This window comes from Anticarsia gemmatalis, chromosome 30, assembly GCF_050436995.1.
Source record: "Anticarsia gemmatalis isolate Benzon Research Colony breed Stoneville strain chromosome 30, ilAntGemm2 primary, whole genome shotgun sequence".
In the NCBI taxonomy this organism is placed as follows: domain Eukaryota; kingdom Metazoa; phylum Arthropoda; class Insecta; order Lepidoptera; family Erebidae; genus Anticarsia; species Anticarsia gemmatalis.
Genome location: NC_134774.1, coordinates 2,888,923 through 2,915,800, shown reverse-complemented (window position 1 = coordinate 2,915,800; position 26,878 = coordinate 2,888,923). Strand labels below are relative to the sequence as shown.

General features: G+C 38.4%; 4 protein-coding genes across 4 annotated transcripts; 1 reads left to right on the top strand and 3 right to left on the bottom strand.

Annotated features, from left to right (window-relative positions):
- Positions 1 to 190: 190 nt before the first annotated feature.
- Positions 191 to 6,918, bottom strand: LOC142985615 (carboxylesterase 1D-like). Its single transcript, XM_076133896.1, has 3 exons — positions 6,714 to 6,918; positions 1,076 to 2,241; positions 191 to 473 (listed from the first exon to the last, which is right to left on the bottom strand). Exons 1-3 carry the CDS (start codon positions 6,873 to 6,875, stop codon positions 203 to 205), a joined length of 1,599 nt encoding a protein of 532 aa, XP_075990011.1. The 5' UTR covers positions 6,876 to 6,918; the 3' UTR covers positions 191 to 202.
- A 1,274-nt stretch (positions 6,919 to 8,192) lies between these two features.
- On the bottom strand, positions 8,193 to 12,428 carry LOC142985389 (collagenase-like). Its single transcript, XM_076133517.1, has 6 exons — positions 12,246 to 12,428; positions 11,403 to 11,531; positions 10,775 to 10,922; positions 10,181 to 10,279; positions 8,781 to 8,974; positions 8,193 to 8,390 (listed from the first exon to the last, which is right to left on the bottom strand). The coding sequence occupies exons 1-6, from the start codon at positions 12,426 to 12,428 to the stop codon at positions 8,283 to 8,285; spliced, it is 861 nt and encodes a 286-aa protein (XP_075989632.1). The 3' UTR covers positions 8,193 to 8,282.
- Positions 12,429 to 14,505: 2,077 nt separating this feature from the next.
- On the bottom strand, positions 14,506 to 19,055 carry LOC142985453 (mitochondrial ribosome-associated GTPase 2). Its single transcript, XM_076133642.1, has 6 exons — positions 18,731 to 19,055; positions 17,575 to 17,701; positions 17,176 to 17,303; positions 16,371 to 16,557; positions 15,504 to 15,590; positions 14,506 to 14,823 (listed from the first exon to the last, which is right to left on the bottom strand). The coding sequence occupies exons 1-6, from the start codon at positions 18,998 to 19,000 to the stop codon at positions 14,525 to 14,527; spliced, it is 1,098 nt and encodes a 365-aa protein (XP_075989757.1). The 5' UTR covers positions 19,001 to 19,055; the 3' UTR covers positions 14,506 to 14,524.
- Positions 19,056 to 20,850: 1,795 nt separating this feature from the next.
- Positions 20,851 to 25,648, top strand: LOC142985619 (collagenase-like). The gene is made up of 6 exons (XM_076133902.1): positions 20,851 to 21,051; positions 21,489 to 21,617; positions 22,250 to 22,385; positions 23,275 to 23,379; positions 23,753 to 23,943; positions 24,317 to 25,648. The coding sequence occupies exons 1-6, from the start codon at positions 20,863 to 20,865 to the stop codon at positions 24,422 to 24,424; spliced, it is 858 nt and encodes a 285-aa protein (XP_075990017.1). The 5' UTR covers positions 20,851 to 20,862; the 3' UTR covers positions 24,425 to 25,648.
- Positions 25,649 to 26,878: the final 1,230 nt, after the last annotated feature.

Genomic DNA, 26,878 nt, shown 5'->3' with positions numbered 1-26,878 from the left:
CTAACGGTGAAGGAAAACATCGTGATGAAACCTTGCATGCCTAAAAATTTGTATAATATCATTGAGTGTATGCAAAGTCCCCAACCCGCACTTGGCAAGCGTGGTGGACTCAAGGCCTAGACCCTCCCCCTCGGGAGGAGACCTTTGCCCAACATTGAGACTATAATGGGTAAAAAAAAATTGTCTGAAATCACAAAAAAATCTAAAACAAGACATTTATTGTTACTAAAACAATTAAACTATAACTTAAGACATTATTCCTTGCATTATTCATACTATAATTATTTAACCGTATTCCAATAGTATGTCCTTCATGATTTTTGTAGAATTCGTCCCAGAATGCCACTGATTTCAGCCACGGGTATTTAACAACTGAGGCATTAGACCCTATGGTCATTATATAGTTATTTATTTTGTCGTATTTTGGCCAAGATGGAAGACTTGATTCTTGTTTCATTGTTGGCGTGGGGTCACTGGAAAACAAAAAAGAAAATAACATAAAAAAAATGACAACAAGAAAATATTATATACTCTTGTGTCGCGGGGACTTTTACAAATGTACAAACAACGGACACATAGTAAACCGGACATGAAACAAATGTTTGTGGATCGCACAAATAGGTAGTTGTTTCGTGTGGGAATCGAACCCAAGACCTCCTCCCCACGCAATGGTAGTGGCGTGGCGAACTTAACCACTGCGCCACGGAGGCAGTCCACTGTGCCCGTCCCGGGAATAGAACCCGAGACTTCGTGACCAACAGTTTTATATTCTACCGACCGCGCCTAAGAGGATTTCCAAAAATCCTCTCTTAGTGCTCCTCTACACTTCCTAAGGAATCTTCATAACAAATTTCAATGCTGTATGCTCAGTAGTTTCGGCTGTGCGTTGTCCATCAGTCAGTCAGTCGGACAGTCAGTCAGTCTGTCATTCGTCAGTCAGTCAATAAGTCCGTCAGTCAGTTAGTCTATCATTCGTCAGTTAGTCAGTCAGTCGAACAGTCAGTCAGTTAATCCGACAGACAGCAGTCAGTCAGTCATTCAGTTTTATATGTATATACACATTAGCAAAACTTACCCATATTTAGCAAAATTTGTCCAAACAGTAGTTATATACTCAATCACTCTCATATCATTTTCGCTCGGCGGCTTAAAAAACAATGGCAACTGAAATAGATACCCCAACTCATCTCCATGTGTCGCTCCTTCCCCTATTATATTATCTCTGATCTTCACATAGTTCCTCTCTCCGTCGTACGAGAACAAATATCTAAACACAGTCGCTCTGTTATCTAAATAATAACGCACAGATCTCTCTAAGGGATAACTAAACGCAATGTCAGTGCCAAATCTGACAGCATCGTCTTTAGTGTTGCCAGTCGAATAAAATGTCTTAAAAGATTCAATATCAGTCGATTCTATACCCGTAAAAGCCATTTTTAAAAGTTGATCATATTTACTAATATAATCATTAGTATCTTTGTAGAAAAACAACATTTCCTTATTAGCGTTTCCTATTAAAACGGACTTATCTTTAAGTGCGTAATTTTTAGCATATTTCGTTATAAAATTACCGTCGATACACGGTCTGAATGCGTGTTCTTTTGTCAAAGTAATTAGTTCGGAAACATTCATTTGTGTTAAATGGTTCATCCAGTCATAATCGCTTAGATTTCTGAACGAATCTGTACCTCTCAAAAACTCTTCATCGGAAACAACTTGATTTACTATTGGCGATATAATTTGCCCACTTTGTAGAATAACTTTACTAAATAAATCATTTGGGCCGTATAATAGATGTATATCTACAGAAATAGAGCCAGCACTATGACCGAACAATGTAATATTACTATCATCACCTCCAAACGCTGCTATATTACTTTTAATCCATTTCAAAGCTAACTGCTGGTCTTTTAAGCCTTGATTGCTAATACCTACTTGAGGGAGGCATAGGAATCCGTAGATACCTAATCTATAATTAATTGTGACTACAATAACATCTTTATTAATTAAAAATGTCGGTGGTAATGAGTTTAAATTGCCGTCGCCCTCGGTAAAGCCGCCACCATGGATGTAGACCATAACTGGTAGTTTACTGTTCGTTGTTATGTTGTTTGGAGTATATATGTTTAGGTTTAAACAGTGAATCTCTCCTTCGAAACCCCGTCTGTTGTGTTGTGGACATATCACGGGGTTTTCAGTCGCTTGAAACTCTTCGGTAAATGCTGGGTACGGTAACGCTTCCTGAAATAGAATGAAGAAAATTATAATTCTAATAAATCCTACTTATATTATAAATGCGAAAGTTTGTGAGAATGTATGTATGCGGAAATACTACTGAACCGATTACGATGAAAGAGAAGGTAGCTGAAGACCCAGAATAACACATAGGCTACTTTTTATTCCGGAGTTCCCGAGGGATCGGGATTTACACGGGAAGGGTTTCCACGCGGACGAAGTCGCGAGCGGCCTCTAGTTAAAATATAATTGTAATATGTCAATTATTGCAATTTGACACGTGTCACATTTGACTTTACCCTAATTATCCCTATATTTAGGGTGAATTTTGAAGCTAGCAACACTAAAGCTTTAGTTTTTTTTGTGTGATGCGTAATTTTTATGGTTCTAACAGATGATGCATTTCCATAAAACCAGAATAAAATGGAAGAGGGCTTTCACACAAGAAACATGATTTTTATTCAGTTTCTTTAAACATACCTATGGTACGGAACCCTTTGTGCGGTAGTCCATATCGCACTTGGCTTAGTTTTTTAATTATGTAGTTATATTATTACAATGATAAATAAGTATAATACATAGCAACCGTATCAAAGCAGTTTATTTACAAAATGATAATAATGTTATCTTTGTTTAGAAACTAAAACAATTAAATTTTAACGATAATATTATTATATAACTATGAATTCGTGGATTTCATCTTAAATACATACCTAGTATATAAAATCACGCCGTCAAAATTTAACTATAAGTAGATTTAAAACTGTAAAAAGTTATCCTATGTTTTATAACAGATAAGAAACTATTTATAGACCAAATTTCATAAAAATCCGTTTAGTATTTGACAGTAAGTAAGTAGTAAATAAGTAAGTATCTACATTGTGATCTATAACGCACAGCACAAACCACTGGACGGATCGAGCTGACATTTGACATACAGTTCGATGTTACGACGTAGACATCCGCTAAGAAAGAATTTTGATTAATTCTACCCCCAAGGGGATACAATAGGGGATGAAAGTTTGTATGAAAATTCTGTCCTAAGTCGCACACCGTTTACGTAGATAGTTTATAACCTGTATATTAACACACTAGCTGACCCGCGCAACTTCGGTTGCGTCACATAAGAGAAAATGGGTCATAATTTTCCCCGTTATCGTAACATTTGTCGTAGCTACTCCGCTCCTAATAGGCGTAGCGTGATGTTATATAGCCTAAAGCCTTCCTCGATAAATGGTCTATCTAACACTGAAAGAATTTTTCAAATCGGTTCAGTAGTTCCTGAGATTAGCGCGTTCAAAGAATCAAACAAACAAACTCTTAAGCTTTATAATATTAAGTATAGATAGGATACATTTTACCACGAGAAATCTTTTCACGCGACCGAAGTCACAGTCTAAAACTAGTTAACAGTTGATTATAATTGTTTTTCGAGATACGACATAATTAACTTATGTAGTTAATTTAAAAGTAAATAAAAAACAAATTAAATTTAAATCCAGCATGCATAATTATTTGATAAGAGTCGCTTGTTCCAACGGTAAAGAAAAATATCGTGATGCAACCTTGCATGCCTAGGAGTTCTTTAGAACAGTTCTTTAAGGTATGCTAAGTCCCCGCACTTGGTCAGCGTGGTGGACTCAAGGCCTAACCCGTCCCTCATTACGAGAGGAGACCCTTGCCCAGCGGTGGGACATTAATGGGTTAAATTTATTTATTTATGTATTAAGTTAAATGACTTATACTTCCATACATACATACCTATGTACATAATATCATGCAACATGTTTTGATAAAAAAATAATAATATATGAATATCAAAGAACAATGGCAAAATCTCATACATCATAATCACTAATTTTAAAATGTTGCGTCTTCAAATAAAACAAATGTTATAATATGCAGCATTAATTCCCGACTCTAAATATATAAATATGTTCATTAGGCGCGCCGGAGATCCTGAGTAATTTGAGTTTATATTTTTATAGGTTATGTCATCATCACTTCATTAAAATGTTATTATAATTGACCGTTAGCTGTCAATTACACCCTGTATTACTATCGTCATCGTAGTGAAGTTGACTGCCTTAACCTTTCGAGCAGGTATAGCCCCAAAACTAATATGTACCCAGAGATTTCCGTATGGTAACCTCTGGGTCTTATGTCTACATTTCCAATTCTTTGCGTTAATAAAGAGATAAAGAGCCGATAGCTGCTGATAAACCATTTGTAGCCAACTTCACTCCGGCATATTTTAATTGAGTCATTGTTCCTACAACTAGACTGTTATATTATAAAACAAACTGTTTTATGGGGTATTTAAGTTATCAGATAGTATAAATCAGCTTGGTTGTAACAACAAAGGTAAATAAAAAATGAAAAGGTTATACATTATTTATTTCTTTCATACACATCTCTGATTATCATGTCATTTTAAAATTCAGTTGGTACATTATCTTGATGCCTGGGCTATCCTAAGTACCAGACTAAAGTCAGCACAGCAGCCTATTGTACGAGTATGTCTATCCACCGGACAACCTATTTTCGTGAGATATGTTATTGGATAAACCCAGCTAATCAGCAATGTGGCAACTCTTGTATTTTGTTCTAAAGCAGGGTATCAGCGGAAGCTATTCTATGTTACAATTCACGCACAGAATTCGAGTCAGTCTGACACGACTTCCCATACTTGAAGAAGTATTATACTAGTTCACAAAATCCAAAAAGCAAGGGAAACGTCCATGATGAATCAGTAGAAGTCATGTAAATGCAATCCAAATCGAAATCCGTTAGAGATGCAGGGTTAACAAATAGAGCAGAAATCCTCAGTAAGTCAGAGTTGTTTGAAAATAGGTACGAAAAAGCAATAGTAATCGAAAAACACAACAACACATCAATGCCGAAAATCACCAAACGTCAACGACAAACAATCAAATCGAACCGAAGTAGACAATATATAGTTGCCATACTTTAAAAAGATAATACTACTAAAATATCTCTGTTGACTGTAAATATATCTTTGTATGAGCAAAATAAATGAGAAGTTTTCAGTTTATTAGTAACTGTTTTTAATAATTTGTCATAACAATATATTTCACGTTGAAGACTATTTAGTTATTTAAACAATTAAATAGACAAAGACAACATAAATCTACTTAATAAACAACAAAGTACCTAATGGCAACATTTTTAATCTAAAGGAAATGGAGAATCATTCTTAGATAGTCAATTTTTTACTTTTTGTTTAATCTATTAAATGTCGCTTTCAGAGGTAAAAATGATATTCCTGAAATTCATACGATAATTAATAAAGTACATTGGTAATATTGAGATTCGAAGACGCTCAAAAAATATAAGTGATTTTTTTGCCATTGTTCTTTCAACTGAATATATGAATATTTTTATACGAAGTATTACGAACTATAGCAAAATTTGAAGTGACAGATTTTTAACTTACTGGTAGGCAGGGACCCAAGAACGTCACTTGGTACGATCCTTACAAACTTCCCTTGCTTCATTCACATACATACATGATGTCATAAACCACGGCTAACGGGTAAACTTATGTTTATAGTTGTAAATCTATATAAGTATATATTTACAAGTATATAAGTATGTTTATCAGTTATCTGGATGTCTACAAGGTCTGTTTAGTTTGGAAACAGATTGTGTTTTGTACAAAAATATTTATAACACAAGCTTCCACCCGCGATTTCGACCGCGCGAAGAAAATCCCGAGGTATAAAGTATCCTATGTGTTATAAACTACCTGTAGATCTAATTTCATTGAAATCCGTCCAGTAGTTTTTTCGTGGAAGAGTAACAAACATACATCCTCATCCTTCTCATCCGATATTTGGTTACCTCACGAGCTCACTGAAAGAAACCTAATGAACCGTGTACTCATTTGTGATTCTTGAAGCCAAAGAGATTTTATTACCAGTTCTTACATACTATAATGCGAAAATACTTTTTCTCCGACCTAATACATACAGACATGGAGACAGACGCGGGAAGCGACGTTGCTTTATAATAAACTTGTAATAAAATCTCTCTGGCTTCAAGAATCACAAATGAGTACCCGTTTCATTAGGTTTCTTTCAGTGAGCTCGTGAGGTACCCAAATATCGAGCTTTTTATGTAGAGAAAAGATTTTATACATACTACTAGCTGACCCGCGCAACTTCGCTTGCGTCACATAAGAGAATCATAATTTTCACCGTTTTTGTAACATTTTTCACTGGTACTCTGCTCCTATTGGTCGTAGCGTGATGATATATAGCCTATAGCCTTCCTCGATAAATGGTCTATCTAACACTGAAATAATTTTTCAAATCGGACCAGTAGTTCCCGAGATTAGCGCGTTCAAACAAACAAACAAACAAACAAACAAACTCTTCAGCTTTATAATATTAGTATAGATAATGCGAAAAGACTTTTTCCCCGACCAAATATGTAGTGAAACAGAATTTACTCACAGAAAAATAGTTATCTTCCTGTATCTTCCCGTAAGGCACTCCCAGGAACATGGTGAAGTCCCTGGCGAGTCCCCTGACGGGCCCCGCCGCGGGCCGCGCGAGGGGCCCCCTCACGGCGCCGCACGCGGTTACACACAACAACACATATATGAGCGCGCACATCGTCACGTGCTCGCGACTGCTAACATAATACTACAATGAATTTAAATGTGTATTTTAAGTTATACACTGCGTATCGTGAGTTTTTTTTTGCTATCTTTACTCATAATGTAAACAATTTGGTGTGGTTATAATCTCTAAGGTTAAGTTACGCTTGCCGGGATTGTTCGGTAGATGGGTGACCATATTATTACTAATCATATAAACCATTCGGCGCGGATCGATGTCTAAGGTTAAGCTACGCTTGCCGAGGTTGTTCAGTAAATTGGTAATTGTATTATATCGAATTTCTCCGTGTTTCGGAAGGCATGTTAAATTGTGGGTCCCGGCTGTCATTTTCATAGGTCTTTTTTAGTCGTTGATAGTAGTCAGAAACTTAAAAATCTGACAACCAGTCTTGCCGATGGGGTATCGTGTTATAACCCAGGTAGCTGGGTTGTGGAGGACAGATAGTTGCACCATGTAAAATACTGGTATTCAGCTACATCCGGTGAGACTGGAAGTCGACTCCAACATAGTTGGAAAAAAAGCTAATTGATTTATTTCGACAGGCAGCCCGAACCCACAAATTAACCTTCTTTCCGAAACATGTATGTGAACACAAAAGATCTCGAAATGTAGTGTGATCACCCATCCACTGTCCAAACTCGACAAGCGTAGCTTAACCTCAAAGATACATCCGCGCAGCTGCTGATGCTTAACCTCAGTTCTCAGTAGTCCAGCAATTAAAGACTTGTGGAAACAGGAAAATTGAACGAATACTTCAATGACTGGCTTGTCTTACTCATATAAGTAAAAAAACCCAATGGTTATAGTATAATGACTGTCTCTGTGGCGCGGCCGGTAGTTTGTAAGACTGCTTTGCGAGAAGAGATGTCGAGTTCGAATCTCATTAAAAAGTTATAACTGATTTTTTTTGTGATAGCCGAGTGGTATAACTTAGTACCTACCTGCCACGCAATTAGTTGCAGGTTCCTACCCGAAGCACACACTAACTTTTCGAAGTTATGTGTGTATTAGAAATAATTATCACTTGCTCTAAAGGTGAAAGAAAACAGCATGTAACTTTATATTTGGGATTTTCGGTTAAAGTAAATAAATACGTGTTTCAGTGTTTTTGGAAAATCTTCCCCAAAGTGAACTATTATTTACCTAACTTTTTCGCGACTAGTAAAAAATTTTTTTTTGTCGAAATAGTCCTAGTAAGTATATGTTTTAAAGAACGGGAGCACTAAAATCCAAGGCGAAGAAATCACTGGCTGCTAGTATCTTAAAATTAATTAAACAAAGTTTAAAACAGGTAAATAAAATCCAAAACACTAAAATTCCTCTTAAATGTAATTAAATAGACTAATAGACTAATATATTATAATGAACTTGTCCTTGCATTGTAGTTAGTTAGTTTTGTCGCTACAACATTTCACACTGTATCCACGAGCTGTACAGAGACACGCGAGTGAATCCTGACGGGTCCGCGCTCCCACACCCACTGGGCGGGTCGAAGAGAGTCACTCCGATCTGAAATACATCATCATCAGTCTTTCTTACAACTATGTTGGAGTCGGCTTCCAGGCTCACCGGATGCAGCTGAATACCAGTGTTTAACACTAGCTAACCCGCGCAATTTGCTTGCGTCACATAAGAAAGAATGGGTCAAAATTTTCCCCGTTTTTTTTTATTTTTACTGATACTCTGTTGTTATTGGTCGTACCGTGATGATATATAGCCTATAACCTTCCTTGATAAACGGACTATATAACACTGAAAGAATTTTTCAAATCGGACCAGCTCAAATACCACTATGCGGTCACCCATCTATAGAATGACCGCGCCAACGGTTGCTTAACCCACAGATCGTTTACAAGTGGCTATGAGCGCATGATTTTACAATAAAGAACTCATACTCACCAACATATGATTGCCCCGTCCGTCAAAGTTCCTCAGCACGAGCGGCCCCCCTATATCCCCCCCACACGCGCCCTTCCCTCCCCCGCTGTTAGCACACAGCGCGTCCGTCGGCAGGGAGGGACCGTATGTTCGTTTACACTCATTGTTTGATAACACTTTTAATGTTATTTCTTTAAGTACACGTTCTTTAGACCCTGAAAAATAAAGATCCCTCTTATTTATAATAATGTCCTCCTAGCCGATATACGGCTACGGCGGTCAGTTTCATTGAAACTGGCCATCTGTGCAGGACTTTGTTTATAGTGTCCAAGTGTGTGCACAATACATAGGTACACTCTTTATTCCATCACTCTCATAGTCCGGTGGGACGGATAACCGACACGACCAGTGAGAGGTCAGGCGCAGGACCGACGGCTTTACGTGCTCTCCGAGCCCGACCCAGGATTCGAACCCGAGACCTTTCGTACGGCAGCCGCATACACTACCGACCGCGCCAAATCTATCTACTTATTTTTTTTTAGTAAAAATACTGCTACAATATGTTTTCTCTTTTTCATTTCGCTAAGGAGTGAAAGAAACAAAAAAGTATTAGCCTTTCATAACTTCATATATTTTATGAATATGGCGGTTATGATCTATCTCACTTCAGTTGTCACTTAACCCATTACTTTCCCACTGCTGGGCAAGGGTCTCCTCCCGTAATGAGGGAGGGGGTAGGCCTTGAGTCCATCACGCTGACCAAGTACGGACTTCGCATGCTCTCAAGAAATGTGTTAAACTTGCATCACGATGTTTTCCTTCACCGTTGGAACAAGTGATAATTATTTCTAATACACACATAATAACTTGGAAAATCATTGGTGTGTTGCCTCGGGTACGATCCATAGACCACAATACTTGCCCAATCTAGGCTTCACCACACCAAAATATGTAGTTCCAAGTGATGTATTCTAAATGATCAGGTTGTTACAACGATGAAGGAACACATCGTGAGCAATGTCATGTGTGAGAGTTGTTTAAACAGTTGTTGTAGTAATGTAAAGTGTCACTTGATCACGGCGATGGACTCTACTCTCTCATTACGAGAGGAGACCCAGCAGTGGGACAGTAATGTATGATTACTTAACCACACGTTTAGCGCAGTGGTTAAAGTGGTCACCGCACCGCAATTACCATAGCGCCGCGCGTGGCGGGTTTGAATCCCACCCGGGACAAATACTTGTGTGATGAGCACGGGTATCTGTTCTGAGCCTGGTTGTTAATTCATCTATATAAGTATGTATTTACAAGTATTTTAGTATGTTTATCAGTTATCTGGTTACAGTACAAGCTATGCTTAGTTTGGAATCAGATGACCGTGTGTGAGTTGTCCAAAAATATTTATTATTATTTTATCTTACCTTCTGGTGTAATACCGTAACCCACTAGGTCTGCAAAACTGTTTGTAAATGTATTAGATATGTATAAACCAGTAGGTAACATTAGTGGTTTTATTGTACCTGAAACAAAACACCCTTATTTACAATTTTGCTTTTACTAGCTGACCAGCGCAACTTCGCTTGCGTCACATAAGAGAGAATGGATCATATGTTTCCTCGTTTTTGTAACATTTTATGTTATATACCCTATAGTCTTTCTCAATAAATAGGCTATCTAACAGTAAAAGAATTTTTCTATTCGTACCAGTAGTTCCTGAGATTCTATACTAATATTATAAAGCTGAAGAGTTTGTTTGTTTGAACGCGAGGATCTACTGGCGCGAATTGAAGAATTATTTTTGTGTTGAATAGACCATTTATCAAGGATGGCTATAGGCTATATAACATCACGCTACGACCATTAGGAGCGAAGTAGTAACGAAAAATGTTACAAAAAAAGTAAAAAGTCGGTCCTGGTTGTTATCAATTAAGATAACAGTCGTTAAGCCACGTCAAAGGCTTGAACAACTTTGCCACTATGTTGACCACTAACCATAGGATAAGAAGAAGACTTACTGGAGTACAGAACTGGATCTATAACAAGCATGGCTAAGTTGGCTAGCGTCTTGCTCGTTCTGCCGGGGTAGTAACTTGGATGGGTGCGCACTTCCAAGGCCTCCACACGCTTGCCCCCACTGAACAATTTTGTAGAACCTAGCACTACCTGAGAAGGATAATTTTAAGTTATCAAATCAATATCTAATATATAAAATTCTCGTGTCACAAATGTTCGTTCCCGGGCTCCTCCGAAATGGCTTGACCGATTCTCATGAAATTTGGGAGCATATTGAGTAGGTCTGACAATCGGCCAACCCATTTGTCATAAGAGTTGTCCCCTAACATTTTAGAAAAATAAAATATGGCAAAACAACGTTCGCCGTTTCAGCTTGAAATACATATAATATGTATAAATTGTATAAAACTCTTCCGATACTGAGTGACTGATGGACAACGCACAGCAAAAACTACTGAGCGTAGAAACTTGAAGTTTGCTATGATGTCTACTTAGGAAGTGTAGAGGAGCACTAAAAAAGGATTTTTGAAATTATCTCCGCAAACGTAAATTTCTTTCAAGCTTCTTTCTGACTTCTGGTATCGACTGTCAAAGATCTTTTTAGATAAAATAAAACTGATCGTATATTACCGTAATAGCCATGCCCTGTGAATGGCCGTCGTCCCAGCAGGCCGCCGCAGTGAGCACTCGCTGTTGATTCAACAGAGTCCCTCCACACATCGACACCTGGCTTGTCGTCAGTCTTATTATTAGACCTGCCTGGAGACAAGGCAACAAATTTGAACGCTGGTCTATACTAATATTATAAAGCTGAAGAGTTTGTTTGTTTGAAAGCGCTAATCTCAGGAACTACTGGTCCGATTTGAAAAAATCTTTCAGTGTTAGATAGTCCATTTATCGAGGAAGGCTATAAGCTATATATCATCACCCATTGGCCCATTCTCTCTTATGTGACGCAAGCGAAGTTGCGCGGGTCAACTAGTTATTTATAAAATGGACATCAAAATTACGCTGGTTTGGGAGCTCCTTAAATATTTATTTCATTCTGATTTTTAGTATTTGTTGTAAGAGCGGCAACAGAAACACATAATCTGTGAAAATGTCAACCGTCTAACTATCACGGTTCATGATATACAGCCTGGGGACAGACAGACAGCATAAGCCAATAAAAAAAACCTCCTATAACTGCGCGTTGCGCTCACCGGTCGGTAAACGATCTGTGGGTTAAGTACCCCTTGGCGCGGTCATTCCATGGATGGGTGACCGCATAGTGGTATTTGAACTGGGCGTCTCCGTGCTTCGGAGGGCACGTAAAAAATCGGTCCCAGTTGTTATCTACTACGATAACAGTCGTAAAGCCACGTTAAAGGCCTTTCGGCTTGAACAACTTTGACACTAGGTTCACTAACCATACGATGATGAGACTGTTGAAGTCGACTAAAAAGCAAAGTCGTGTTTTTTAAACGCACTTACCATATAGGTATGTTTACCCAGCGCGGCGTTACTTCCACCAGCCACCCTGGAGCCCACAGCCTCCTGTATCCTTATCCTCTCCGCATTAGGTACTCCATACACCTGGTGATAGCCTACTCTGTACTGCGTGATGTTTTGAGCTTGGGCCAGCGCAAGACATGATAGTATTAGTTTAATGTACATTGTGAAATGAGGTGCTTGTAAAACGTATGAACGATTTTATAGCCACTTGAATTGTTCTCGAGTATATTTCATATCTATAGTTTGATATCTGACCATCGATGGCCAGGTCGGTCTATTTGTTTTAAACGTATATTTTTTTTATATTGGCATGATAATAACTTAAGACAGAAAGTCCTTTAAGTAGAGACTAAATAGATAAATCGACTTGGTATTATATCTATACTAATCTATACTAATATTATAAAGCTGAAGAGTTTGTTTGTTTGTTTGAACGCGCTAATCTCAGGAACTACTGGTCCGATTTTAAAAATTATTTCTGTGTTAGATAGTCCATTTATCGAGGAAGGCTATATATCATTACGCTACGACCAATAGGAGCAGAGTAGCAATAAAAAATGTTACAAATACGGGGAAAATTTTGGCCCATTCTCTCTTATGTGACGCAAGCGAAGTTGCGCGGGTCAGCTAGTAGTTTGATATCTGATCATCGATGGCCAGGTCGGTCTATTTGTTTTAAACGTATTTTTTTTAATATTGGCATGATAATAACTTATGTAATAACTTAAGACAGAAGGTCCTTTAAGTAGAGACTAAATAGATTAATCGACTTGGTATTATATAGATATCACAACTTTTTACGGCAGAGAGACTGAGCTGCGAGACTTGGGGTTTTTACAGAATGTTTTTGATGGCATATATCTTTGACTGTCTCCGTGGCGCAGTGGTTTAGGTCACCACGCCAATACCATTACGTCGTAGGTTCGATTCCCACATGGAACAATTATTTGTGCGATCCACAAATCATTGTGTCATTCATCATTGTGTCAAGTGTCTGTTTGTATGTTTGTAAAAGTCCCAACGCACTGGTAGTGGCGATTATTTAACCATTGCGCCACTTAATAACTTGTTCCAACGGTGAAGAAAAACATTATTATGTAATCCATGCCTGAGAGTTCTTTAGAACAGTTCTTGAAGGTATGCAAAGTCCCCGCACTTGGTCAGCGTGGTGGACTCAAGGCCTAACCCCTCCCTCATTACGGGAGGAGACCCTCAAAGCCTTTGTCAGATTTCAACGCAGTTTAAATAACCTTCGGTGGACAATTTTATCAGAAATGGGAAAGTCATGACTATATTTAAAGGAGTGGCCACTTATTAATAAGTTTTCTAGGAATTAAAAGTGCTCTTGAATTATATAACGATAGTTAATAATTATTATCTATTATATACTTAGTGATGGACTGAGTCTACCTCAACATATTTGTCACTACATAGTATAAAGCAAAGTCGCTTCCCGCGTCTGTCTCTATGTCTGTATGTATGTATGCTTACATCTTTAAAACTACACGACGGATTTTGATGCTGTTTTTTAACAGATAGATTGATGCAAGGGGAAGGTTTAAGTGTAAAAGTTGTTAAGTAGTTGAAGCCTTTGTGGTGAACTGTTGTTATGTTAAACAACATGCGTGACTTGTATCACGGAGACGCTCAGCTCAAACACTGCACCTACATCTATGTAATGTACAAGTTAACATACTGATCGTTTACCCACCGGTTTGCAAGGCACACAAAATGAAACAAATAATAAATTTGCAATTACTTACCTATTTATTTACAATTATTAATATAAACTTATAGTTATAACACAGTGGTTAAGATGGCCTGCTCTATGCAAAGGTCGTAAAATTGATACCAAAACGATTTTTTTTAAACTACACAACGGATTTTGCGGCGTTTTTTCAAAAAATTGAGTGCTTCAAGAAGAGTCTTTATATGTAAAATAACATGCTTATATATATAAGAGAACGACTGATAATTTCAAGTTTTCTAAACATAGGTCACTGCCATTTTCAAATATGACTGACTGACATAGTGATCTATCAACGCACAGTCCAAACCACTGGACGGATCGAGCTAAAATTTGACATGCAGGTAGATGTTATGACGTAGGCATCCGCTAAGAAAGGATTTTGTTCCATTCTACCCCCAAGGGGATAAAATAGGGGGTGAATACTTATTTGTATATAAATTCTGTCGTAAGTCACAAACTACGCGGACGAAGCCGAAAAAATAAAACTACATTTTTATTTTTCTATTATTTATGTTTCATCACCATCATACATTTGCCTAACAACAGTTAAAAGTTCCATCAAATTGTGTCCAGTCTTCGCCGAGATGCCAATCACGTCCATATTCTTTTTAATTTCCAAATAATTTTCCTTTCCTTCAGGTAAATCTATTTTATTTAATACTATACAGTGTTTTCTTTCCATTAAACTAGAGTTGTATTGGCTGAGCTCGTATTGAAGGGATTCTAGCTGTTTCATAGGCTCTTGAGAGGAGTCTAGGAGAAATATTAGTCCTCTGCATCGCTCTGCGTGTTGTAAAAATTGTATACCTGTGAAATATAGTATATGATTATTTATTTAGCCACAAGAAAATGATTGTAACTTTACGTAATTCGGTTAATGGATTTAAGCTTTTTCATATTATCTGATATCTAATGTGTACAGTGTACACTATATAATATTTACAATGACATTTTAAATTATTTACAGCAACAATAAACTGACTATATAATTAATTTACACATTTACAAACATACAAACAACGGACACAAAGTACAACCAGACCCGAAACAATTATTTGTGGATCGCAGAAATAATTGTTTCGTGTGGGAATCGAACCCATGACCTCTCGATGCAATGATAGCGGTGTGGCGACTTTAACCACTGCGCCACTGAGAGAGAAGTCAAAAAGTAAAATCAAATCATTTCTTAATGTAGATCAAATGCTGACACATAGTCAATGATACAGAGAGTGAATTTACCGCCAGTTCGCAAGGTAGGGCCAATGAGAAGAGCTGACAAGAAACGCTTGGCCACTTTTATTAATCGCCAAATGGATTTAACAATATTTAGGTAGGTTTGGTATAAATAATTAATGATGTAAGGAGCTACTACGAGAGGAGTGAGAGTTGTTTAAACAGTTGTTGTAGTAATGTAAAGTGTCACTTGATCACTGTGATGGACTCTACTCTCTCTTTACGAGAGCTTTGCCCAGCAGTGGGACAGTTACCTAAGCCATAATTCTTGTGTGATCCTGGTATTAACCCTGGAAGATCTGCTATGGCCACTTGTTCGTAGTCATCGTATGGAACCATGCCTGAAAAAGAAATACATATTTTACATACAGACAAACACACATTTATAATGGAAATTGAACTGGGCGTCTCCGTGCTTCGGAGGGCACGTAAAAAGTTGGTCACGGTTGTTGTCAATTGAGATAACAGTCGTTAAGCCATTTCAAAGGCCTCAAAAAAAAACAGTCCCCTAGCTAGGGGTTGGTTTAAGGGACTGTTTTTTTTCAACTGTTAGGATTCGTTTTGTATCTAGAGTTATAAAACCGTCCCCCAGCTAGGGGATACTTTAAGGGACGGTTGCTATCTTACCTATGTGTGGTTTGAGCGTAGTGAAGGGGTAGGGCGCCACAGTGGGCCTGGCCCTGGTCATGGCTCGCAGCAAGGTGCTCTTGCCCGCGTTAGGAGCACCTATCAGTCCTATGTGGGCCATAGACCGTACTTCTAGCGTGTAGTATTTACATATCCATCCCCTAAACTGTGCTCTAGTGATGAAACTTAACTAGGTAGGGGATGCTTTCTTAGTTAGGGGTTAATTCAGCTAAAAAACCGTCCCCCTTAGTGTCTAAAGCTAGGGCACAGTTTAGGGGACGGTTTTATTAATGGGATTACCCTCTTAAAACTGTCCTCTATGCAGTTCCCTAGTTAGAAGTTATGTACTGTCTTAATACTGTCCCCTACGCGGTCCTTCAGCTAGGGGATGGTTTAGGGGACTGTTTTTTTTCTTGTTAGGACTGGGTTTGTAATTAGAGTTATAAAATCGTCCCCTAGCAAGAGAACACTTTACGGGATAGTTGCTTTCTCACCTATGAGTGGTTTGAGGGTAGTGAAGGGGTAAGGCGCCACAGTGGGCCTGGCCCTGGTCATGGCTCGCAGCAAGGTGCTCTTGCCCGCGTTAGGCGCACCTATCAGTCCTATGTGGGCCATAGATCGCACTTCTAGTGTGTAGTATTTCGTTTCACCGTTAGCGCCTAGTTCTGCTATGTCGGGGGCCTGAAAGAAAAATAAGGCATAAGACAACGAGATAACATAATTAAAAAAATGTGAGGCGCCCATAGTCAGTAGTGCTTACCGGTCGGTAAACGATCTGTGGGTTAAGCAACACTTGGCGCGGTCAATCCGTTGATGGGTGACCGCAAGCAAACAAACTCTACAATTGTATCTATACTAATATTATAAAGCTGAAGAGTTTGTTTGTTTGTTTGTTTGTTTGTTTGAACGCGCTAATCTCAGGAACTACTGGTCCGATTTGAAAAATTCTTTCACTGTTAGATAGCCCATTTATTGAGGAAGGTTATAGGCTATATATCATCACGCTACGACCAATAGGAGCCGAGTACCAGTGAAAAATGTTACAAAAACGGGGAAAACTTGCGTCACTTAAGAGAGTCATAATTTTCCCCGTTTTTGTAACATTTTTCACTGGTACTCGGCTCCTATTGGTCGTAGCGTGATGATATATAGCCTATAACCTTCCTCAATAAATGGGCTATCTAACACTGAAAGAATTTTTCAAATCGGACCAGTAGTTCCTGAGATTAGCGCGTTCAACCAAACAAACAAACTCTACATTAAATAATATTAGTATAGAAGTATAGATTTGTCCCTCACCTGTTCCGTATCAGTTAAAAAGAACTTATTTCCTCTGCCGCCGGCGCCTCCTCGCGCCGCCACGAACATTTTACCTTCAACATCTAGGTCTCCTATCACTTTACCAGTCTCGTCTCTTATTATTGTACCTGAAATGAAACAATAATAAAATCTTTTCTCTACACAAAAAAGCTCGATATTTGGGTACCTCACGAGCTCACTAAAAGGAACCTAATGTACCATGTACTTAAAAATAGATTAATTATCGGTTTCTGAGTACATTTAGCAATAGTTTATCTATTCAATAGGGCTTTTTTATATGAGTTTAAACGCTATTGAATAGATAAACTGCCGCTAAATGTACCTAAGAAACCGGGGGTTAGTTAGATTACTTTGCAGTGTCTTTATAAATATTCTCACCTATTGGTACAGGAACGATGACATGTGTGGCGTTCTTTCCGTTACATTCCTTGTTATAACCCTTCTCTCCATGTTTGGCTTGTATCACTGATTTACAGTTGTTTAAGCTTTTTGTTGAGTGAGCGGCCTGAAGTATAAAACAACATTCATAATATAGGAAAACAGTCAAGTAAATAAATAATATTAGGTGTTATCAAACAACTTGCCTATGGAAATTAAACAGAAAAATAATATTCCTACATTTAAAACAAGGCTAAAAAAGCATTTATACCTTACCTAAAATATGTCTAGTTTTGCTTAATATAATGTAAGCTCTTTGTTATTTAGTAAGTATATTACATAGTTAGCTTATTTTTTATATGTGTTTAGTTCAAGAGGCCAATGGTCAAACCATAAAACAGTTTTGTAGGAATATGTGTAAAGGTACGTACCAAAATACTGAACAATAAATAATTAAATAACTAGAACACAATAATAATGACCTGCTAACCAATATCTGGCTATAGAGGTCAATTAAATTTAATCAAGCGCTCTTAGCTTGCTATTATTTAACTATATTGAAACGAGCTGACTTGTGCAGCTCCGTTTATGCTTTTTTTTATCCCTATAAAAACCTTTTCATGGTTACCAGGATATCATGACTACTTGGTGTTGTTGTTTCCATGCTCTGTTCTTCCACCAGGTACAAATTCGGTTTAGTGGGATAAAAAGTATCCTATGTCCTCTCTATTCCTTTACTGACACAGGACCAATGGCTTGACATGCTCTACAAGACTAGGATGTCTACGACCTCAACTTCCTAACTTTGGAAAGTCTCTGAGAAATTCTTATAAGCAAAACCCAGAAAATACTATTATGCATAGACCTTGCCATCATGCCTTGTATTTTTTCCAAGTAGGCCTTTGACATGGCTTAACAACTGTTATCTTTATCGACAACAACCAGGACTGTCTTTTAACATGCTCTCCGAAGCACAGAGACGCTTAGTTACATACCACTAAATGGTCACCCATCTATGGAATAACCGCGCCAAGATTTGCGGAACCCACAGATCGTTTACCGACCAGTGAGCATAACCGGCTATTGATAGTTAGGCCATGCATTGTAGAGAAATTGATCAAGTTGTTTGACAACACTTATTATAAAGTAAACAAACCTGAAAAATAACATGGCCGCCGTTCCCGCCATCGCCGCCGTCGGGTCCCGCGTGATCCTTACACCACGCACTAAGAAACGATATACAGCCATCGCCTCCCGTCCCACCGACAGCCCTCACTCTGAACGAATCCACATAATACTGCACAGTATTCCGTGTAGACTTAGCTTTTAAACTTCTTAGAGGCTTCGGAACGTATTCGGAACTATATCTCACGAAATTCACTTGAGTCGTTAACTTTAAAGATCTAAATAAATTAATTAATCGCATTTTTGGGTTTGTTTTTATTTTTTTTTAGGTTATATTCATGTTATGAAACTTTGACAGACTTAAAATGTCAAGATGACAGTTTACGCTAGAGATGCGAATTTGTTTTTTTTTTCTAGACGATTCGAGAAATCGACTAGTGGTTTTCAAGTGTTATTGAACTTGAAATAAATACTTATGGTTGTAATAATACTTGAGAAAGTTATCAGGAAAGATAATATGATAGATGCTTGATTTACATAATACTACGTTTGATGACGCATTGAAACTGGGCATAAGCAATAATGAACTGTGATTACACCCTCCAACAAATCTTATATAAATAACTATGTATTGGTCCGCTCCGGCTTCGCTCGGTTTAAACAGTTATTTATCAAAAAAAATCTTTACAACTTTTACACATAAACGTTTCTCTTGAATAACACTATCTATTAAAAGACCGCATCGAAATCCTTTCTGTAATTTTAAAGATGTAAGCATACATAGGTACATACAAAAATAGGGGCAGACGCGAGAAGCGACTTTGATTTATAATATGTAGTGAAAATGAATCACCGAAATGTATACTACGCACTTTTGAACAAATAAACCAAATTAGATAATTCCCTTTTTAATATGTCTGTAACTATGTAAACTGGATCAATTTTGTATTAGATCGACGGGATCAAAATTAAATAAAATTGTACTATAACCAGGTGAAGTCCGGCCACTCCGCTAGTTTATTTAATATAAATACAAGAAAGTACTTTATGTTAATTGCTTTATGTAATCAAAGATAATTTAATAATCATATTATTGTATACAAGAATCACGAGTATTATTTTCTATTGTGCAATGTCCGACTTTATAACCTCTTTAGAAAGGGACTCCCCCTATCCAGTTAAATATAATTAATGCGAAAGTTTATGTATGTTTGTCTTCTATTTTTTAGGCAAAACTATTAAGCAGTTATGATAATAAATTTAAAATTCATTTAAACAATTAATATCCCACTGCTGGGCGAGGGTCTCCTCCCGTAATGAGTGAGGGGTTAGGCCTTGAGTCCACCACGCTGGCCAAGTGTGCATTGGGGACTTTGTATACCTTCAAGAAATGTTTTAAATAGCTCTCAGGCATGCAAGGTTGCATCACAATGTATTCTTTCAGTGTTGGAACAAGTGGTAATGATTTCTAATACACACATAACTTGGAAAATTCATTGGCATGTATCCTTGAGTTCGAACCTGCAACCACTTACATGGTGTAGGTACCAATTGATGCCACTCGGCTCAGCATGACATAATTATTTTATTACTGGCTGACATGGCAAACATTGTTTTGTTATATAAAAAAAATAGTGTCACTTAGAGGTATGAAAGAAGATGTTAGCGGATTCTCGGACCTACTCAATATGCTCACAAAATTTCATGCGAATCGGTTAAGTCGTTTCAGAGGAGTAGAGTAACCAACACTGTGACATGGAAATGTCATATCTATACTAATATTATAAAGCTGAAGAGTTAGTTTGTTTGTTTGTTTGAACGCGCTAATCTTTCAGTGTTAGATAGTCCATTTATCGAGGAAGGTTATAGGCTATATATCATCACGCTACTACCAATAGGAGCAGAGTACGGGTGAAAAATGTTACAAAATCGGGGAAAATTTTGACTCATTCTCTCTTATGTGACGCAAGCGAAGTTGCGCGGGTCAGCTAGTAAAAGATATAATTAACGTACACCAAAGCAAACCGACCCTAGACAGTTCTAATTAAACAACTTAACTGATAAAAACAATCCATGATTATATAATTAACCACTTCAAACATTCTTAAGTACTTTTAAACCATATAAAAGGCACCATCGTTTGCATATTGACACATTTTAACAATGTACATTAAAGTAGTCTGTTTGCTCGTGTGCCTTGTCGCCGTACAAGCGCAGAACGCGACAAGAAACCATGCTGGCTACCATGAAAGGTATGGCATACCAGCTGCTGAAAGAATAAGGATTCAAGAGTCTGTCAACTCCAGGATCAGTGGCGGTTCCAATTCGTATTATGCGGCTAACACTTATATGGTAAGTTTAATTAATATTTTATGATGATTTATTTTTGTTATATTTGAATAGCTGACCCAGCAAATGTTGTTTTGCTTATTTAAAAGATACGGGGAAAAAAGGGTTACAGGTTCTCTCTGTGCGAATGTTCTAAGACATGTTTGACGAAAATCGGTTGAGCCGTTAAGCAATTGTAGGGGGTGAAAGTGAGGGGAGGAGAAGAAATTTACTCGGATGGGGTCTCAAATAGCTTCGTATGATGATAAAGTTGGTGGTGGGAATATTAGAATGGCTTAACCTTACTAGCCAATCTATAAAAAAATAGAAAAAAAATAGTATAAAATCGGGGTTTTTTTTATTTATTTATTTTAAACTCAATATACAAATTGCATAAAGGCGGACATAATGCCAGGGGCTTTTTTTAAGGGGACTTTTTAAATGATAGTTATTGTTTCCAGGCCGGTTTGTTGATCACTCTGATAACGGGTGAGTTGTCAACGTGTGGAGGAGCCCTGCTTAGTCAACAAAGAGTGCTGACGGCGGCGGCGTGCTGGGACGACGGCCACAAACAAGGCAGTCAGATACTGGTTTGTATTTTCTTTTCAATTATATCTTTGAAATTTTCGCGTTGCATGATTAATTTATAAAAAAATTTGAAACGCCCATAGAAATCACCGGGGGGGTAACGATCTGTGGGTTGAGTAAACTATGGCGCGGTCACTCCATAGATGGTGATCGTATAGTGGTATTTAAACTGAGCGTCTCTGTGCTTCGGCGGGCACGTAAAAAGTCGGACTTCCCACTCCGTTCAAATGCCACTATACGGTCACCCATCTATGGAGTGACCGCGCCAACGGTTGCTTAACTTACAAAACGTTTACCGAGCGGTGAGCTCAACTGGCTATAGTATTATGTATGTATGTACATATGTCATTTATTTCAACTGCACGTTTGGCGTAGTGGTCTAAGCGGTCACCTCGCCGCAATAACCGTAGCGCCGCGTGTGGTGGGTTCGAATCCCACCCGGGACAAATCTTTGCGCGATGAGCACGAGTATTTGTTCTGAGCCTGGATGTCAATTAATCTATTTAATTATGTATTTAGAAGTATATAAGTATGTTTATTAGTTATTTGGTTAGCATAGTACAAGCTCTGCTTAGTTTGGAATCAAATAACTGTGTGTGAGTTGTCCATTAATATTTATTTATTTATTTTACAGGTTGTATTAGGCTCTACATTATTGTACTCTGGAGGCTTGAGGAAAGAGGCGAAAGAGGTCCGCACTCACCCTGACTACGATCCTTTCGAGACTAAGTACAATCTGGCCATGATAGTCATTGACCCAGCCTATAGCAGTAAGTGAAATTACATTAACCAATTAATTTCCAAAATTTTAGCACTGATAGTCGAATTGTTTAAGTTGGCACCTCCCACTCAAGTGGTCGCAGGTTCGAAACTAAGGCAACACATCAATGACTTTTCCAATTTATGTGTGTATTAGAAATAATTATTACATGCTCTAACGGTGAAGGAAAACATCGCGAGGAAACCTTGCATGCCTGAGATTTCTTTAGAACAGTTCTTGAAGGTATGCAAAGTCCCCAACCTGCACTTGGCCAGTGTGGTGGACTCACGGCCTAACCCCTCCCTCTCGTTTGGGAGGAGACCCTTTAATGAGTTAAAAAAACCAACTGCCTGGCAAGAGTCTCTTCCTGGAATTAGGGAGGGGTTGGGATTTAAGTCAACCACGCTGACCAAGCACGGTTGTACACCTTCAAGAACTGTTCTTAAAAATTCTCAGGCGTGCAAGGTTTCCTCACGATGTTTTCCTTCACCTGAACTCTTACTGGTCGGTCCACCAGACTATGAGAATAAGGGAATAAAAAGTGTATTTGTGTATTGTTAACACACTTGGACACTATAATAAAGACCTACATCGTTGACTAGTTTTAATAAGTACTAGCTGACCCGCGAAACTTCGCTTGCGTCACATAAGACAGAATGGGTCATCATTTTCCCCGTTTTTGTAACATTTTTTACCGGTACTCTGCTCCTATTGGTCGTAGCGTGATGTTATATAGCCTATACCCTTCCTCGATAAATGGGCTATCTACACACACAGTTATATAGTTCCTGAGATTAGCACGTTCAAACAAACAAACTCTTCAGCTTTATAATATTAGTATAGATTATTTCGATATATGCATTCGATACAAGTAATTAGTGTATTTTATTATATTTCAGACGGATTCCTAATTAAACCAATGATGCTGCCCTCTGGGATGTATTTGTCAAATACGTTCACGAACAGCTATGCCTCAGTTCTCGGTTATGGGATCTCCGGACCAGGTGAGTTTCATGAACAAAAACTTTAACAAAAATAAAAACCGACTTCAAACTATCTATATATCTATCGTATGGTTAGTGGTCAACCTAGTATCAGAGTTGTTCAAGCCGCCCGTAAGGCCTTTGACATGGCTTAACGACTGTTATCTTAATTGATAACAACCGGGACCGACGTTTTACGTGCCCTTCGAAGCATGGAGACGGCCAGCTCAGATACCACTATGCGGTCACCTATCTATGGAATGACCGCGCCAAGGGTTGCTAAACCCATAGATCGTTTGCCACTACAGTGTATACCACGATCGTGATTCCCGGGTTCGATTCTCATGTCTAAAAGTTTTTTTTTTAATAATGACGTATTTCACCTTGCGTTCAGCGTCTCGTTCCGGCACTCTTCGTGAGGTCAACGTGCGAGTGTTGAGTACGAACGAGTGCAAGAGGTCCTACGGGCCCAGCCTGCCTAGAGACGTGATGTGTACAAGCAACGGTAACGGGGATGGACCCTGCAATGGAGATGTCGGCGGCCCGCTTGTGTTGAAAAACTTTGATGGGAAGAACAATATGCTGGTAAGTGGAGATTGATTTTCTTTTAAAATACTTACACTAAGATTTGCTGTAGTGGAGCGGTGACTTTTACAAATGGACAGAGAGTACAACCAGAAACAGAACGGCGTTACTATAGCGTCGGGAGATAATGGGTTGCATTCCCACACGGAACAATATTATTTGTGCGATTCACAAATAATTGTTTCGGCATTTTAAGGTAAAATGCGTGTTCGCATTAATTCCCGTATTCTATTATACATTAATTGTTTCGGGTCTGGTTGTAATTTGTGTCCGTTGTTTGAAAGTTTGAAAAGTCCCCGCGACACAAGAGCAATTCTTTATGCGTGAGTTGTCTTTTAAAGCAAAAAAATTATAACGATTTTTATTTCACTAGATCGGTGTGGTGCTAACTGGTCCGCCAAGCGGCTGCGGAGGCGGTGAACCGTCGCAATACACCCGGGTAACCGAGTACATTCGATGGATTCAACAACAGATGTATTAAGAAACATCGAAGAACAAAACAACGTCACTTACCCCCGGTTCCTGAGGTATATTTAACTGTAGTTTATCTATTCAATAGCGTTTAAGCTCATACAAAAAAATCGCTATTGAATAGATAAACTACCCCTAAATATACCTCAGAAACCGGTAGTTATCAAACTATTAGCGACAAAGTGAGCAACACTGGAACTAAATTTTAAAGTACGCTAAGACATCTAGTTGACAAAATTGGTACTACATGTTAGTAGTGACATCTAGTGAACTTAATTTAACTTTGTACTTTTAAAAATCATTTCTATATTCTAATGCCCGCCTTCCACTGCGAAAGGGTAATGAGTAGGAAAAAGCTGAGCGGAAAGGAGTAAATAGTTCTCACCATCCATTAAGAAAGAGTTTCAGTGAAAAATGGGTTTTGCCTTCCATTGCCGGCGAGTTTCGAGGAGTGAGCTAGGCGGGAAATGAGTGGAGTCAGATGAGCGAGTTGTTTGCCTTCCATTGTCAGCAGCCATGAGCGAAGAGGCGCAGAAAAAATATCTCCATGACGATAATCTTTGTGGTTAGTGTCCCACAACAACGGGTACTGCCGTACTGCTTCAATGAACAGCTCCATGTCGACACGTTTCGCAAGCGCAGGCGTCCTAACCTCACTGACAAAGGACGAAAGCGGGCGAGAAAAGGGGCAGGGAGGGTGAAGGGGGCGGAGGTGTAAGCAGAGTCCGTTCAAAACTAGCGCGCAACACAATGACACAGCGGACCCATTTTAACTCGCTCAGTCCGCTTCGCTTACTCGTTCACGATGGAAGCATTTCTATGAAATTTTGCGTTGCGAGTCGAGCGGAGTCCGTTAGAAATCCGCTCAACTCTGTCACCACTTTTGTAACTCTTTTTACTCTTTTGCTCCGCTCCGTTCGCTCATTCACAGTGGAAGCACTTCTATGAAGATTGCCGTTGCGAGTTAAACGGAGTCCGTACGAAGCCCGCTCCGCTCGCAGTGGAAGGCGGGCATAAGACCGCCCTTTCACAGTCTATAGTATAGTGCAATGTTATAGATATTCTAGCGTTATGGACTACATATAAATGCTATACATAAATAATATAAAATATTGTATGACAATTTATTTTAAATTGAACTATTATATAAGTAACGACTTGGCATAACGTTTAAAGATAGTATTATTAAATAATATTATATTTTAATAAATACAGCAGTATTAATAAAAAAGTTTTTTACTGTTTTATTATCCCTTACAGTGTTTATTAGAATTAATTATCAGTTGCTCTAATGGTTATGGAAAACATCGTAATGAAAAATTGCTACAGAAAAGTTTTTGCAATACATTTCTTGAGAGCATGTAAAGTCTTTACCCCGCGAGTGGCGAGCGTGATGGACTCGAGGCCAAATCCCTCCCTCGTTCGGGAGGAGACTCTTGCCTGGCAGTGGGACAGTAACGAATACCTCCACAACACAGTTATCTGGGATATAACACGATACCTTTCGGTAAGACTGGTTATCAGACTTTCAAGCTTCTGACTACTGTTAACGACTGTCAAAGATCTTTCAAAATTACAGCCGGGACCCACAATTTAACGTGTCTTCCGAAACACGGAGGAACTCGATGTATAAGATGGTCACCCATCCACAGAACAACCTCGGCAAGGGTAGCTTAACCTCAGAAATCTGTCCACGCGGCTATTGTTGACAAAGCCTCGAGCTCCTCCTTTTAGGAAATACTAGTTAACCCTTGCACACAAAGGTTCTCTACTAAGTTTTCGAATGATAGTAACAAATTCGACTAAAAAGGTAAATGTCAAAGAACTCGATTAAACAGCACACTCTGTGTTAATTATTGATCCAGAGAAATAAGGAAGGGTTCCCAATTTAGGGCTTTTTTCCCAAATTCCAGGGCTATCCCTGGAATTTGGGAAAAAAGCCCTAAACTTTATCATAAACTTTATCATATCACAAATCTATATTTGTGATATGATAAAGTTTATTTTTTAAAACCTTACTCTCGCATTATTATTATTAATAGGAAAAGAAATGAACAAGAAGTAGAACGGCGGATACAACTCGGTTGGAATAAATATTGGAGTCTTAAGGAAGTATTTAAGAGCAACATGCCAGTAAATTTAAAAACAAAAGTCATGTCTTCATGTATCTTACCATGTGTAACTTATGGTTGTCAAACCTGGAAGTATACTACAAAGATAAGGCACAAACTAACTACATGTCAAAGAAGTATGGAACGCAGTATGCTCAATATAAGAAAGATACAAAAAATCAGACATACCAAAATTAGACAAACAACAAAAGCTACAGACATTTTAAACTACTCCATGAAACTTAAATGGAAATGGGCAGGACATGCAACACGAATGCAAGACAAGAGATGGGCAAAGAGGGTGACAAGGTGGCCCGGTCCATCAGGCAAACGCCACAGAGGCAGACCACTAA